General features: G+C 38.2%; 1 protein-coding gene and 1 pseudogene across 1 annotated transcript; one reads left to right on the top strand and one right to left on the bottom strand.

Moving 5' to 3' along the window:
• Positions 1–96: 96 nt before the first annotated feature.
• Positions 97–7255, top strand: LOC126787443 (probable LRR receptor-like serine/threonine-protein kinase At3g47570; annotated as a pseudogene).
• A 1775-nt stretch (positions 7256–9030) lies between these two features.
• On the bottom strand, positions 9031–10452 carry LOC126786263 (E3 ubiquitin-protein ligase RDUF2-like). The gene has a single exon (XM_050512037.1). It carries the CDS (start codon positions 10408–10410, stop codon positions 9343–9345), a length of 1068 nt encoding a protein of 355 aa, XP_050367994.1. The 5' UTR covers positions 10411–10452; the 3' UTR covers positions 9031–9342.
• Positions 10453–17272: the final 6820 nt, after the last annotated feature.

Genomic DNA, 17272 nt, shown 5'->3' on the forward strand with positions numbered 1-17272 from the left:
GTTGTAATTTTATTTTTCATCAAGAAGAAAACCAGAAAAGCTTCTGTATTTTTGTGTTCAGTTTTTTAACTTCTTCCGGTGTAATCTGCAATAAGCATGGATATCCGCTTGCATACAATACTGTGTCCTCAGTTATCTATGTCAGCTCTTCTTATATGCGTATCATTTCTGAGCGAAGGGTTTGCTATAATTCCAAGCATTAAAACAGACAAACAGGCACTGATCTCATTCAAGGAGGCCTTGATCAATGCCCCTCCGTCTTTAATGTGGGACCAGAACTCATCACCGTGCAGCAATTGGACTGGAGTTGTTTGCAGAAAGCATAATCAGAATCAGAGAGTTGTTGGTCTTGATCTTTCAGGCTTGGGACTTACAGGTATTGTCCCATATCAGATATATTTTTACTTTTAAATCTATCGTAATTATTTTTGTTGACATTGTAATATAATATTTACAGGGTCCATAAGCTCTCACATCGGTAACTTATCCTTCCTCCGTTCCCTTCAACTTCAAAACAACAAGTTGACAGGAGCTATTCCAACTCAAGTTGTTAACCTTTTCCGCTTGAGATCTCTGAACCTGAGCTCCAACACCATACAAGGTCCACTACCTTCTAACATGAGCCACTTGACTGCACTAGAAATACTCGACTTGGCGGGGAACAACATAACAGAAAGGCTCCCTGAGAAGATGTTCGGCATAAGAAAACTTCGAGTCTTGGATCTGGCACCAAATAATTTCTTTGGTTCTCTTCCTTCATCCATAAGCAACCTCTCATCCACGCTCACAAACTTGAACTTGGGCACAAATAGCCTCGGTGGAATCATACCTAGTGAGTTGGGTCTTGTAACGACCCCAAAATTTCAAGCTTAAAAACTCAAAATTTCAAAGTCGTTAAACACCAAACAATCTCGATGAAATCGAAATCATTTAAAATGCCACAGCGGATCATCTCTGAGTTCAAAATACAACTCAGTCAAACCGATTATTATAACCAAATTATAATTCAACATTATAACAAATGGAAATGTATAATCCTCACAACAACCTCACAAGATAGTCACACAAAATCCTCACATAAGCTGGAGATAAATAACTTCAAGTCCTCTGAGTGGTCCGTCAATTCCCGCTAATCCACACCTGCGGAGTTATCCACTACACCATCGAATTGGTGCACCGGGATTGTAAACACAAACCCGGTAAGCTTTACAGCTCGTATGAGTAAAATGAAAATATATAACTCGCATATCAATATATACGAAAATTCACAAATCAAACAAATATAAATGCACTCATGAGTCAGTGGACGGCCCATCTGGTTGTCCCAAAGAAATATGAAATAAAACGCTCATGAGAAATTAAGTAACCCTTCTGGTTACCCAAATGCATTTATATTACGGGTACCAAGAACGCTGGTACACATCTGTTACCCCTCTCGTAATACACCGCCGACGTTGGATAGCCACCCGCTACCCAACATCCAAAACAATCTGAGTACCCATGAGCAGATAACCACCCGTTACCTCACATGCAGTACTAAGGCAGACAGACTAGAGCTCTAACTGTATCGTAACTTTCGCCCGGTCAAAGGCTAGGTTCCGACTTGCCAAACACGTACAATAATCTCACATCATATTGTACCAATCACGTCCGAAGACAAATCAACATTTTAACAATCTCAATGTTAAAAATCACGTACAATAATCTCACATCATATTGTACCAAAAATCATGTCCGAAGACAAATCAACATTTTAACAATCTCAATGTTAAAATCACGTACAATAATCTCACATCATATTGTACCAAAAATCATGTCCGAAGACAAATCAACATTTTAACAAACTCAATGTTAAAATCACGTACAATAATCTCACATCATATTTTACAAATTAAAATCACATGCTCGATATTTAAATCTCGTCATCGAAATGACATAAATCACGATAAAATCATAACAGTATATTATATAGCAAACTATATATATATGTACATATTTACCATTTATACAATATATATATAATCCATTATATCGTATACATGTCATATTTCATAAACACGTCCGAAGACAAAAACTCGTCTGAAGACAAAACATTTTAACAAACTCATGTTAAAACCACGTACAATAATCACACCTCATATTGTACAAAAATCACATCACATGCTCAACATTTAATTCTCGTCATTCAAAATGACCAATTCCAATGAATTCATAACAGTATATAATATAGCAAACTATATATATATGTACTTATTACCATTTATACGATATATACGTAATCCACTATATTGTATACGTGTCGTAATTCAATATTAAAAACTCTTGCAAAAATCTTGGAATCACCGCAAGGGTAGATTCGTAAATAAGTGAGATTTTACTCACCTTCTTTCCTGCGTGCAACTTCCACGACCCTGAAAGTAATTTCCTCACTCGTTTCGTCAGTCACCTAATAGCACGATAAATGCTTAGAAAATGATACTTAAAATATCAGGTGACGAGTTCAGCACAGCTAAATGTTGTTCATAAAACATTGTTCACGGGAACACTGTTCATGTTACTAATCACTGTTTTTACTAAACCACTGTACACAGTACTGTTTTACCAAAACACTGTTCATAGTACTGTTTTTACACGCCATTGTTCACATTTACTGTTACAGATCACTATTCACATTTTACTGTTACAGATCACTATTCACAGATCACGATTCACAGTTACTGTTACAGATCACTATTCATGCGGAGTTACTATTCATAGTCACTATTCACTCGGCGTTACTGTTCACCGACCGCCACCAATCATCACCAAATTTCACCACCACAACCTAAACAACATTTCCAACAACTTCCTAGTTGACACCAAGGTCTAAATCCGAGTCTAAACAGTCCAAACAACGAAGAACATAAAATCGGCACTATTCACAAACCCTAGAAATTGAAATTTTGATTCGGGTACTTACACTTCGATTTGGCTCGATTCCTTTTGTGGGAATGTTGCTGGGACTGAGACAAGCAAAACCCCCCAAGAATCTTGAGCCATGGTGGCCGGAGGAGGCGGCACCGCCACAACAGTAACTTCCGGCGGTTTCTACGCCGTGTGTGGTTGTCGCCGGAGTGCAAGGCGTAGCCCAAAAGATGGAGCTCGTCGAGCCCGTCAGTTTGATAGGTGGCACGACACGAGGCGACGTCGGATGGTGGAGAAATCGGCCGGAGAAGGTTTTTGGGTCGGGTGAACAGTACCCGAGCTCGGGTGAACAGTACCCCGATCTGATTTTTAGAAAAAATCTGATTTTCTGATTTTTAATCTCCTCTCTTTCCTTTTATACTATTTCCAAAATCGGAAACGAACTTCCGACGTTAATAACTTTTGCATCCGACGTCCGATTCGAACGCATGACGTGTCCACGAATTCGTATCGATGAGCTCTACGACTTTCGTGAAGGAAGTTTTTGCAACCGAGTGACGGAATAAAAGTCGATCTATACGTTGCGGTAACGTTACGTTTTCTAATTAAACGATCCGAGAACGTTTCCGTTTTTGTTTTGAAATGTCGCAAACCTCCAATTGTCGTCTTGAATTAATTTCACAAGTTTAACACTTAAAAAATACTCGACATTTAGTTTCTAAAAATTCGGGTTATTACAGGTCTACTTAACAGTCTCACGGAACTTAATCTCTCTGGTAACAAGTTCAATGGGACTGTTGCTCCCACCATATACAACATATCTTCATTGGTACTGATTACTGTTGCTTCTAATCAACTTTGGGGTGAGATTCCCAAAGATATTGATCAGACTCTTCCAAATATTCTATACTACCGCAACTGCTTCAATCTAATGACAGGGAAAATTCCTGCTTCTTTGCACAATATCACCAAGATTCGATCAATTCGGATGTCAAACAATTTTCTGGAAGGAACAGTCCCACCAGGGCTAGGAAACTTGCCAGACCTTGAAACGTACAACATTGGCTTCAATCGGATTGTTAGTAACGGCAGTGATGGTCTCAGTTTTATCACTTCATTGGCGAACAGCACCAACCTGCACTATCTGGCTATCGACGACAATCAGTTAGAGGGAGTCATTCCAGATTCACTTGGCAATCTCTCGAAGGTTCTCTCTATTTTGTACATGGGAGGGAATCGGATCTACGGTAATATTCCTGCCTCAGTTGGTCGTCTTAGTGGTTTAACTTTGTTTAATGTGAGCTACAATTCTATATCTGGTGAAATTCCCACTGAGATAGGCCAATGGAAAAACATGCAAATGCTTAGTTTAGCTGGAAATGAAATGTCTGGTCACATTCCAAACTCCTTGGGAAATCTCAAAAAGTTGAACAAGATTGATTTATCTGGTAATCACTTTGTTGGCCAAATACCCTCTTCTTTTTCAAACTTCCAGAGTCTGGTTTCCATGGACTTATCAAACAATCAGCTCAACGGAACCATTTCCGGTGACACTCTAAACCTCCCAAGTTTAAGCACCATCCTCAATCTGTCCAAAAACTTTCTTACTGGACCTTTGCCTTCAAAAATTGGATCCTTAGTAAGCCTTGTCACTATAGACCTCTCTGACAATGGTTTATCTGGAGATATCCCGGGATCATTAGGAAAGTGTAAAAGCTTGGAGAGATTGTTGATGTCAAGAAATAGATTTTCAGGTCCTATTCCCAATGATCTAGGCGAATTGAGAGGCCTTGAGTCTCTAGACCTTTCCTCAAACCAGCTTTCCAGCTCCATCCCAGAGAATTTTCAAGACCTACTCGCGCTTCAATATTTGAATCTGTCATTTAATCACTTAGAAGGAGTGCTTCCTAATGGTGGAGTGTTTGTTAAAAATTTCACTGCTGTTCATCTGGAAGGCAACCCAAAAATTTGCCTCAAATTTCCATGTGGGAAGAAGAATAGTAGCAGAATAATAGTACGAGCTTTGGTCATTACTGTTGTGTTAGCAACAATATTTGTTACGCTGGGCTTGGTCTATGCCAAAAAAGGAAAAGACCGTAAAGCAAAAATTGCAGGAAGTGTGACTTACTAGTAAAAGGGCAGCATCAAATGGTATCGTATGAAGAACTCCGTCGTTCAACAGGGAATTTCAACCAGGAAAATTTGGTTGGAAGAGGGAGCTTTGGTTCTGTGTATAAAGGGTTTCTTAGAGACCAAGGAATTGAAGTTGCAGTCAAGGTGCTTGATATAAGACCAACAGCGTCTTGGAAAAGCTTCTTGTCAGAGTGTAACGCTTTAAGGAGTGTGAGACACCGGAATCTTGTCAAACTGATCACCTCCTGCTCAAGCTTAGACTCTAAAAACATGGAGTTTCTGGCTTTGGTTTATGAATATATGAGTAATGGGAGCTTGGAAGATTGGATTAAGGGCAAAAGAACACATGCAGATGGAAACGGTTTAAGCATCGTGGAGAGATTAAATATGGCAATTGATGTTGCTTGCGGATTGGATTACCTCCATAATGACTGTGAAGTTCCAGTGGCTCACTGTGATTTAAAGCCAAGCAACATTCTTGTGGACGAAGACATGACTGCAAAGACTGGAGATTTTGGGCTGGCAAAGTTGCTGATAGAAGAATCAGATCAGCATTCTATTGGCTCCACCAATGTCCTCAAGGGTTCCATAGGATACATACCCCCAGGTTATTAGTAATTAACAATGAGCTAGCTAGCAGTTTTCTTATTCAAGTACTTAATGAGTTATTGAACAATTAAGACGGTGTTATTCGCTTCCTCAGAATAATGGCATCTTGTAAGCTACTATAACAATATGGTTAATTGTTTCTTAACAATGTAGAATATGGCTTTGGACAAAAACCCTCCACCGCTGGAGATGCATACAGTTTTGGGGTAATGTTGTTGGAGCTGTTTACTGGAAAAGGTCCAACGGATGAAGACTTCACAGGAGATGTTAACCTCGTTCAATGGGTGCAGTCATCTTTTCCCGACAACATTGCACAAGTACTGGACTGTAAGTTGTTACATTGTCAGCACGACGAAGGCCAAATCCGATCTCTAAAGAACTGAACTGTCTGACCTCAGTTATCGAGGTTGGGCTCTCTTGCACCTCGGCATCTCCTGATGGACGCATTAGCTTGAGGGATGCCCTTCACAAACTTCGAACTGCTAGAGAGACCTTTGAAGCTTGCTCACTTTGACAGTGCAGATAGCAACTTCCAGCAATAATTAGTGGTTTGAGGTCTTGCCATGTACTAACTGGTAGTACATGTTAACGTACTGGTTCTTGGTTCTTGTTCTTGTTCTCGGTTCTCTTTCGTCAGCCACAATTATCTCACGGCTTGGGTTATGATGGGGAATTGTACGGTACTGATTCAAGTGTGTTCTACCTCTCGGTGGTGTGTTTCTATATGCTTTGTGTATTTGGATATGTTTGGCATCAGTTATTCGGACAACTTTGTTCTAATTTAGTACTGCTCACTACCTTGGTGCTGCTTACTGCAACGACGACGACACGCTTGCAAGCATAGGTTGTTGGTGCAGTGGATTAGTTGTATTTATTGCTTTATTGTATTCGGTTGTGGGGCTCATAGATTAGCGGGCCATGAGTCTCGTTTCACTCCTTCTACATTGATCAAGTTGGAGATTGATGCTGTTCGTTGTATTTTCCGTTTCGCATTTGCAGCTGTTGTAATTTGGGTTGTCTCATGATTAATGAAATAATCATTTCTCACCAAAAAAAAAGAGTTCTATACATAGTACCCATAAAATGCTGTTTCTAATTGTGATGAAGATATGAGTTGGTTTTTTAGCTGAAACTGGCCATCAGAAATTAAGCACATGTATTATTTTGGGTAAACATGGGGGAAATAGCTTATAGTACTCAAGCACCCTTAACCTGGAATCCTGGATTTATGAATTCATATATAACAATAAATAAAAAGAATGTGTTATAAAAACTAGTTTTGAAAAAAAAAATTCATTTTCCTTTGATACCATGGAAACTAGGTTTGGGATCGGTTCCAAACTAATGATTTTTTCCTAGAACCAGAATCGGAAAAGAAATAACGATCCGGATTTAGCACCAATTACTTCTAAAATCGGAAGGAACCTGAATTGACAAATATCGGATCTGTTTTCGAGTTTTTACGATTTTAAAAATTCAATGTAATATTTATTTACCTCCAAGCCATAAACAATAACCATATAATAAACCAACTTCAAAATGCAAATACAGAACCTCAACAACCTCTCTAATTACCCAATGATCAACAATTAACATACTCAATTATTAAAATAAAATAAAAAAGAAAATGCAAACCTAGGACAATTTGGATTTTAAGGAGTAAGAGAATAATAGAGGAAGTGAGACAAATGAACATAAAAAGTGAAGAAGTGAGAGCGTATGGCAAAAAGAATAGGGTTTTTAGTTTATATTGTGATTAGTGAGAGTCTAAGAGGTAAAGAAAAGAAAGTAATGAGGGAGGCGGCGACAAAAAATGTTTCTTTTATGGTTTTTTCTTATATAGTTGTGAGGAATCGGTTCTAAAATTATTTTCAAAATAAGAACCATAATTGAACCGGTTGTTTCGGTGCGGTTCCTCTAGAGTTGGTAATTTATTTATTTTTGAATCAAATCGAATCAACTATTTCGATACGGTTCCGACGGTTCTAAACGGTTCTCGAGTCTAAAGTCTATGGCCTAAGGGAAACTCTGCGATGATTACATACCCACAAGTCCAGAACCCACTTAGGGTTCTTTATTTTCCTCTAGCTGATGTTTGAATAATAGAGGCCAGGATATTTATTTTAGTGCATTTCAGATTCAAAGTAGAAATCATCCAAGAAATTAAAGAACTGCCATTCTTGTTCCAAGCGATGCAAATACCATTCTTTAGATACTTATTGTGTATCAATATGTGCACGCGCTAGTCATGAGTAGGCAGGACATGGCTGTGGTAGATGGCCAAGTTAAATTTGAATAAGTAAAGTCCAATTAATAGCATCAGGTTTTTTTTTAACACAACATAAACACTAGACTCTGAGTTGTGACACTATGACTATGAGCATGAGACTAAAATACAACCATGGACTGCACTTCAGCTCGAATAATGACTAATGTAATGATCATACTGATCGCTTCACAAACTTGAAACTGCTAGAATTGCTCACAAATCTTATAGAGGTGAAGGAACGCCCTCTATCAGTTTCAATGTAATAATCTGAAATAAGATTCCTATTCAATTGAAGTTTTATTGACGAATGATAGAGACCAGAATGTTCAATAAGGTATCATTCATAATTGTTGAAACATATTAATAGTCTGATACACTGCAGATTCATGGGGAAATTCCCTTTCAAGAAAAATAAAGAATTTTGACATAAAAAAATATAAAAAAAAGAACTGGTACTCTTGTCCAGTTGCAACTTGCAACAAAAATGCAAAGGCCATGCATAAGATATTTATTATAAACATCTGTGTGCACAAACAAGGCATGAGTAGGCTGGACCTTGGCTGCAGTAGATGGCCAAAATTTGAATGAGGGTACTTCAATGCTACCATTATGTTTGGTAGACTTCATACGAGGAAGATAATGCCATCTTAAGTTGTCAACTAAGCAAATCAAATCCAAACACTCAAATTTATAGTTAAAACTCTCTTGTTTCAGAAAATATTTAAAACACGTCACATAATTTTTGTTCCATCTTACAAATAGAATAAAAAAAGATACGATCAATTCATTTTAGTACAAAACTTATGACATGTTATATACCTGTAACAGAAGATTGATCCTTAATTCATAAAACGTTTATTGCAATCATTCCCAAGTCTATTCTCCTAGAGTCCTTGTTTATCAGAATAAGAACTCATACCGCCATAGCAATCTTTGGCACGTTGTTAGTGCCAATCAGCCAGCTATGCTGCCTTTGATGAAACCTAATTATATCACTCACGAGATATGGCGCTGTGAATATCAAAGTGTAGCTCAAATTATTTGAGGTCACTAAACTCTCCTTACCAAGTGCCACATTTTTAGATTTTTATGACCAAAAAGCCAAATACCACATATATACAAAAACAAAATGAGCCAACTAATATTTTTCACCACCAGAAGAAACTGGAGCTTGAATTATACAATTAAGATTGAAAATGCTACAATGTAGAAGCAAATTTGCCCTAAATGCCCTTAAAAAGTGTATACAGTGATGAATATGACCTATCACTAGCCTAGAATAAATAAACTTTCCACATTTCCCAATCGAGGAACAAAAAAATTATAATGAAACAAGAGAAAAGAAACAAAAATGTGCTCTTTTTTTGTATTAGCTGTAAAATTCAGCTTTTTTTTCTTTTTCTAAATTCTGATCTCCATTTTCCATTCTAATCATCCAACACCCAAGCCCGGCTGCGTCGCTGCACGTACCGCCCGAACAAAGAGCTCGAGTGGCTCTGACTCCGATTAAATACCCCAGACCCGGTTTCTGACCCGGTCCTCGCAGACGAATTTGACCTAAACCTACCAAAGAACGAGGCGAAATTACGAAATGCCCTGCCAATGCCACGGCTCTCTCTCCCTCTATTTCTCGATGCCCATAATACCCTCCTCGGAGCACCACTTCCGTTAAACCCGCCGTCCATTTCCGTGTACACAACCGGCAATTCACCCTCCCCGGGTCTCCTAGCGCCCGAGAACCGCCCCACGGCGAACCCGCCACCGGGTAATCTCCAAATGGTCAGCCCAATGGCCTCCTCGTCGTTGCCCGAGTCCGAGTTCCGGTCAACGGGCAGCTCGTGGCGGCAGACCGGGCACGAGTTCCGCATCGACAGCCACGGAAGGATGCAGTTGGAGTGATATATGTGCTTGCAAGGCATTTCTCGGGCCTCCGACCCGAATTCGAAAGCTTCTTTACACACCGCGCAGTGGGCCTCCGACCCGACGTGGGACTCCTCGATTTCAACCACCGGCATGGACTCCACGGCGGATTTGGAAGCGGGCGGGTTCTCGGGTCGGCCCAGCCCGGTTATTTCAATCTGTGCCAGCTGCTCCAGGAGCCTATCAAAACCGGACCCCATCAGAAACTCGGACATGGTCGGAGGTAGTGGCCGGAGCCCCGACCCGGCGGCGTCGTCGTAGTAAAGCTCGAACGAGGTCGACTGGTCGTCATCGGCTGCGCCACGTAGGACGATGACGGGGTTAAAAGGAGACCGGTCGCCGGAGCTGCGGCGGACACGCCGGGAAGTCGGGGCGGGATTCTGGATTGGTTCGTAGGAGGAGGCCGGGAAGCGGCGGCGGCGGTGGGTCGGCGCCGGCGGGGGAGTGTTCTCAATCTCTTCGAGAAAGCCGGTGTCGCAGTAAGGGCAGGTGACGGAGGCGTCTTGGACGAAGACGCGGACGAAGCGGGTGCAGCGGTGGCACCAATACGACGTCGTAGGAGACGGCGAAGACATGGCTCAGATCGGAGAGGAAGAAGAGTCAGAGAGAGTTGTAGAGAGGAATGGGAAAAGTGAAGGAGGAGAGGGTTTTATTGAGACACGCGTGGAATGTGAAAAGAGGACGAAATAGGGTTCCTTACGCGGCGCGTTAAGAACACGCGTGGATTTGATGAGAAAACGATTAGGGAATGGATTTTCGGGGGTCTGGTCCACTAATGGTGGTATTAGTATTGCGACAATAAATAGCACCAACATCAGTAACATAACTGCTCCACTACCCAGATGAACTCATTATAATTGGCTCTTACTGTCTTAGGCTATTTTTTTTATGAAAATAAGATCATTTGTGATCTCAGATATCACTGTCATCAAGCCGGTGAGCCGGCTGAGTAATAATCCTGGTTGTGGTGTCATAAGCCGAGTGATCGGTGATCGGTGATGGTAATTACCATCATTTTTTATTTATCAGTTTCCTTATATAGTTTCATCAAATCAATACCTGTTATAGGAAAATAGATGATCAAGTGCTTATTAGTTTTTTTAATACGATGTGTCATAAGTTTTATTAAGCAGAAAAATTGTAAAAATAACTCGTACTATACAAATAAAAATTGTCATCGATTTCTTATTATCAAGGAAGATTTGCCAATGCCATATAAAACATCAGAAACTTCGCACCAACAATAAAGAATGAAGAGAAAGTGAAACCCTTACATTTGAGCCCTTATAGTTCTCATTAAAGAAGAAGAGCGTATTTTCAAAATTTAAGTAAAACCATGTTAGATTGAATCTAATTTATACAATCAATCATTTATGCTCGTAATACTCGTTCATCATATTATTTGTACCATGATTAACAAAAATTATGCTATTTTATTTTGTAGGACTAACTCGTATCTAAAATAATAAATATGTGATAAAATTATTTAGAATATGAGTACAAATTAGAATTCATAAAAAAAAATTAGCACTAGTTTAATCGAAAGCTAAAAATCACTATTTGAATTGTGGGCTCTCACTCCAAAATTACTAAAAAATAATGATCTTGATTTCATTGAATTTATTAGCACCCTCATTATGGATAATGTTATTACAAATTTAAAAAGAAAAAGGAAAGGAAGGGAAGGTAAAGGACTAAAGGCACCGCGGCGCGTGTGTTCCCGTGGAAGTGGGGCAAAAGATGGTATAAATAAAATAAAATCGGGATGTGATTAAACGATAGCAATTACGGGGAAGCGACGACGAACGCGCGTGAGGAGCGTGGGTGGGAGACGTTGACTGGGGACGAGGTCGGACGCCGAGTTTGAAAATTCAAAATAGTCGCCGGTTTGGAGCAAACAAGGAAGAAGAAAAAGAAGCAGAGGAAGGGGAAAGAGATTCCTGAACGAGGCAGAAAACAAATTTTAAAGGCGCGTCGCGTGCGCTCGTCTACGGACAACATTAATATATGGACTCTAAGTGTATGGGCCCCACTTGATTGCAATTATGGGGTCAAATCCAACTGTACTGTGTTGCTGGATTCATTTAATGCACTCTAAATTAATACAAATGAAATTAGACATATGTCATTAATGTTTTATTGATTTTCTATAAGTATTTCTTATACCAGATTAGATGTCCTCTACTCTTCTTCATCAGTCAGCATATACCAGAAAATTTTGGGACGACTAAATGTTTCGTCACATGTAATAATGTAATATACTACTAAACAAAATTTCTAAACAATTACTTTTAAAATTCTCTAATATAGATGATGAAAACATCAAATCTCTAAAAAATGGTCTGAACTCTAACAGCTCATCTATACTATTGTATAAAATGAAATGCAATTTTGTATAATTGAATGGAAATTAAATTGAATATCAAAATGTCATAATTTATATTAAGACCAGAAAAAAAAAATGATAAGTCTTTTTTTTTGTTATTTTTAAGGTGAAGAGTGAATTTGTTTTGCTAAGAAATAAAGTTTAGATATTGTTTTGAAATTTTTTATAGATTTTGAAAATTTCTACAAATCTAGAGATTTTATTTATCTCTTTTCTCACTTTCTCTATTATAAATGACGGTTTAGATGCCTTGTTTGTCTTAAAATTGATGTTTTTCCTCTATAATATAAATTATTTAGATTTTAGATAAGCTATTAGAGATGCTCTAAGTTAAAAAAATGGAGAGCATACCTATGAAGACAAGAATGTCGAACCTTATATAAAATTGAACTCTTTGTTTCATTGCTCGTTTTGTGAAAGAAATCAAACTTGAAATAGGATTTTTTGTTCTATAATTTTTTTACAATAAAAATGGTCATTTATATTTTCCAATTCGATGATACTAATCACATAAGTTATGAAATTTTCTTTTGTTACTTCATTGTAAAGTTGCCAGGCAAAAGGTAGGTCCTATATTTATCAAATGTCAAAAACAATGAGTTATTTCGTATTTTATGACGCATAACTAATAACAACATAAATCGCGTATGATAAAACATTGACAATTGGTAAGACTCATCATTTAGCCCGCGGATCTGAAAAGCCCGCAGAGACCCACAAGCCTTATGGGTTTTTACCCGTCCCGAACCGCGAGAAAACCCGCTAAAATCTGTTTCCGTGAGTAGAGGGTCGTGCTTAGATTAAAGGTGTGAAACTCGGTCTGCCCCGCCAAAAGCCCGTAAGGCCCGGTCGGTAAAATCCCGCCAAATAATAAAATAGTATACATACATATTTTATTAGGTTTTGAATAAAACTATCACCTTATGAAGCAACTATATGAAGGAAAGTTCTTGGGATCGATCGACACCAGTCGATATAATCGGTATATATATCATAACCTTTTATATTATGTTTACAATAAAACTATCACATTATGAAGCGACTATATGAAGGAAACTTATCGGGATCGATCGACACCAGCCGATGTGATTGGTATATATATTTAGTGACCCTGTAAAAATTTCATCAAATTCTGACCTCGTTTAATCGTCGGAATTCTCGGGAAACTGAAACACCACTAATATGTCTTAAGGAATGACCCATTACAAAGATGCGAACACTAAAAGCCGTTATTATAACATTTATATTAGGTTTAGAATAAAATTATTGCATTATGAAACGACTATATAAATGAAACTTCTCATGATCGATCGACACCAGCCGATGTGATCAGTATATATATTTAGTGACCCTATAAAAATTTCATCCAATTCGGATCTTGTTTAACCGTCGGAATTTTCGGTAAATCGAAAACACAACTAATATGCCCTAAGGGAAGACCTATTACAAATATGCGAACGCCGAAAGCCGTTAACATATCTGAAATCATCTAATTTTTTTACCTATTGTGCGCGGTCACACTGAAGAAATCTATTTTAGCAAAGCCCCGGTCAATGGGGTTTCAATATGTCAAAACACCTATTTTTTAGTTGACCGTTGGTACAAACGGTCAAACCATGTCCAAAACGGACGAATTTTTTATGGGTTCCCTAAATATATATACCGATCACATCTACTGGTATCGATCGACCATATTTCGAACTGGAGTTGTCAATCATCGAAGTGTCCACTAATGTATCATAACTTTTATATTATGTTTATAATAAAACTATCGCATTATGAAGCGACTATATGAAGAAAACTTCTCGGAATTGATCGACACTATCCGATGTGATCAGTATATATATTTAGTGACTATTTTAAAATTTCATCCAATTCCGACCTCGTTTAACCGTCGGAATTTCCGGTAAACCAAAAACAATACTAATATGCTCTAAGGGGGACCTATTACCAAGATGCGAATGCGGAAAATTGTTTACATATTTGAAATAACCTAATTTTTGTCACTAATCGTGGGTGGTCGCAACAAAGAAACTAATTTGGCAAAGTCCCGGTTAATGGAGTTTTATTATGTGAAAACACCACTTTTTTTGTTGACCGTAGGTACGGACGGTCAAACTATGTTTAAAACAAATGAAATTTTTATAAGGTCCCTAAATATATATATATATATATATATCACATCTATTGGTGTCAATCGACAATATTTCGAAACTAGAATTAGTTTGTGACTTTTTTTAGAATGTTTTCTAATAATTTTTTTATTGTCTCAAACCCTTAAATTAGAGTATTATATTTTTTTCTAATACAAGTACGCAAGGCCCGGCCCGTAAAAGCCCGTTTTAGGTGGGCGGACTTGGATCTTCATATTTGTGAAAATACCCGGCCAAGTCCGTCACTTATTTAAATGTACTAAACTCCGGACCGGCCCGTTGACGAGCCCTAACAATACGTATTTTTATTATGTGGTTTTCCATAATTTTTATGTTACAAGCCGTTACAAAACTCTCCGAAAAGTGAATACGATGAAAACCATTTTCTCTTCCAACCTTTAGTACGCTCCTCCGATCATATTGTCTTTACAAAAATTAATAAAATGTGTGTTTTAGTGCAAAATACTAAGCATATGTTTGGTGGCACATCAATCAGAAGAGCTAATTTGGCACCGGGCTTGTGTCTCTTTCTTGGCTTCCCGGAGTTCCCTTCATAACAATCATGATGCGTATTTTGCTTTCAGTTGCATGCGTGAAATGATCAGTACAAATTTCAACAACCTCCAAATGTGATAATGATAAAAATGGTATCATGTATATCCTCATCAAGATTATTCTACTTTCTGGCAATTTCATTAGGTTAAACTTGAGCACCGGGATCCCGTACAAACCACTATCCATAATCATTCTAGTCTCTTATTGACCCAGAAAAAAATTGTAGTCTCTAATGTGGAAGACTCAACTCAAAGGTAGCACTAACTTAGTGACTGAGTTGAGGGTGCAGTTAAGCTCATGAAAATAAACTAATGGAGTGAATGAGTTGCATCGTGGTTGCGATCACATATTCAAAGTTCATTGATGCATGTAATTATTTATGTACGCATGGATACAGTCATTGTCAATCGTGTGTTTACTGCGGGTTATTTTTCCTAAGTTGAGGTTGGGATTAATTCTGATGCTCCATCAGAACGGAGCCACATCTTACATATCTTGTGCGTCTACGAAAGAAAGTTTTTTTCAAACTGTCTACAAAAGAAAGTTGCACTAGCAAAAAGTTCAAGAGATGATGCGGTTTCTTAGACCTTTCCGAGGTGCCATTTCTTCTTCTGGTGGCATGGGATTATGCTTCTTTGAATGTAGTCCCTCTTTCACCACTTCTCCAAGAAAAGAAAATGAGACAAAAGGTTTCATGTAGAAGAAAAGAAGATTTGGCTTTTTCAACGTAATATCGGGGAATTGCTTCTGATTTTTGTTTCACAAAGAAAGCTCTTTATAATTTGGTCTACTAGTGCAGCTTAGACCAGCCTATCACCATCAAAATGGTTCTGATGTGATCACTAATGCAACCTTGGTTGTTTGGGAAAAGGATGTAAGAGTAGACGACCTAGTCCATGCGGCCACGCCCCAGTTTTTATAAGATCAATTCGATCGGTGTAACAATATTTGATTATATATTTTTGGTTTTTCTATTGCAGTTAAATCATTAGAACTCGTCAACTTTGATATATGAATATTCAAAATCATATTTGACAACATCCTTTCATGAGTCTCGTGTGGTAGTTCTTAATACGCAGGAGACCACCCATTTGACCACTTAATTAGCAAATCCTAATTTTCAACATCTTTTTTTCTTTTTCAAAATGTTATTTTGAAGTGTTCATCTTTAGAAACTGTTAAGTCCCTCTCTAGCTTCATAATCTATCAACCATGGGTGTGAACAGGACTTGCTTCGGTGACCCATGAGAATGAAACCATGTCGTTTAACTTCTGATTTGAAGTTGCATCTTTTGCACCCTTAACCTCAACTCCTCAAGGATACCAATCTGGGTTAATGCTATAAGAAATGAGTCAACTTCAAGCCAGATCAAACATCTATATTAGTGACATTTGGATTGAGAACGTACGAGTAAAAGACACATTCAATTAAATACAGTTCCTATATAAAAGTCCCTCCAAAGTCCGGGACCTGCGAAGACATTTAGATGAAATAATTATTTCGACTAAGTAATTAATTGAAACAAACCGATATAAATCTCAGAGCGTGAAGCAGTAATACAATTGTATTTTTGTTAATTAAAATATTTGTTATCTTACTAGAATCATTTGGTCTAATGGCACAATCTCTCTTTATTAAGAAAGATGTTGTCCGTTTGACTCAAAACAAACTCATTGTAGTACAGTATTTAAGCTGTTTACTCGATAAAAAGAAAAATATTTGTTCTCTATAAAACGAAAAAAAGGAGAGGAATTTTCTTGGGCCTCTTATCATATTGGAGTCTTGGACACATTGCCAAACACGTTGTCCAGGGCCAATTTACTGACGGCCCAACTGCTTCAGTGTCAGTGCATTCAGTACCCGTGCACTTAAAAATTTCAAAATAAAAGGTGGACATACAGAGGTCGCAGAAGAAAACAGAGAAGAGATAATGCAACTAAACTGATGCTCACGTGGTTTTGGGCCATTCAATTCGAATACCAAGGCAGATAGTCAGATACATAACCCTCTCCTAGATCCTCTTGTGTTAATAGCCTTTTAGATCCTCTCCGCAAATAACCAGTTGCTATTTGCTGCCAAACACTGAACCTTTCCTATCGACGAGGGTTTTTGCTCCATTTGGTAAATCCAAACTGCTTACTTCAGGAACTGTCATCCAATCCCAGCCGCGCTGCACTGCTTTGGGGTACTATTGGCCTAAACTGCCACTCTCCCAATACCATTCTTGTGTCTCTGCTTCTCTACTTCTCTGTAACAATGGGACACAAGTTGCACAAAAATAATTTATGATATATAGTTTTACCGATTTGCTTAATATTGTGAAAATTCGCATTAACATTGGG

This window comes from Argentina anserina, chromosome 3 (genome assembly GCF_933775445.1).
Source record: "Argentina anserina chromosome 3, drPotAnse1.1, whole genome shotgun sequence".
Classification (NCBI taxonomy): Eukaryota; Viridiplantae; Streptophyta; class Magnoliopsida; order Rosales; family Rosaceae; genus Argentina; species Argentina anserina.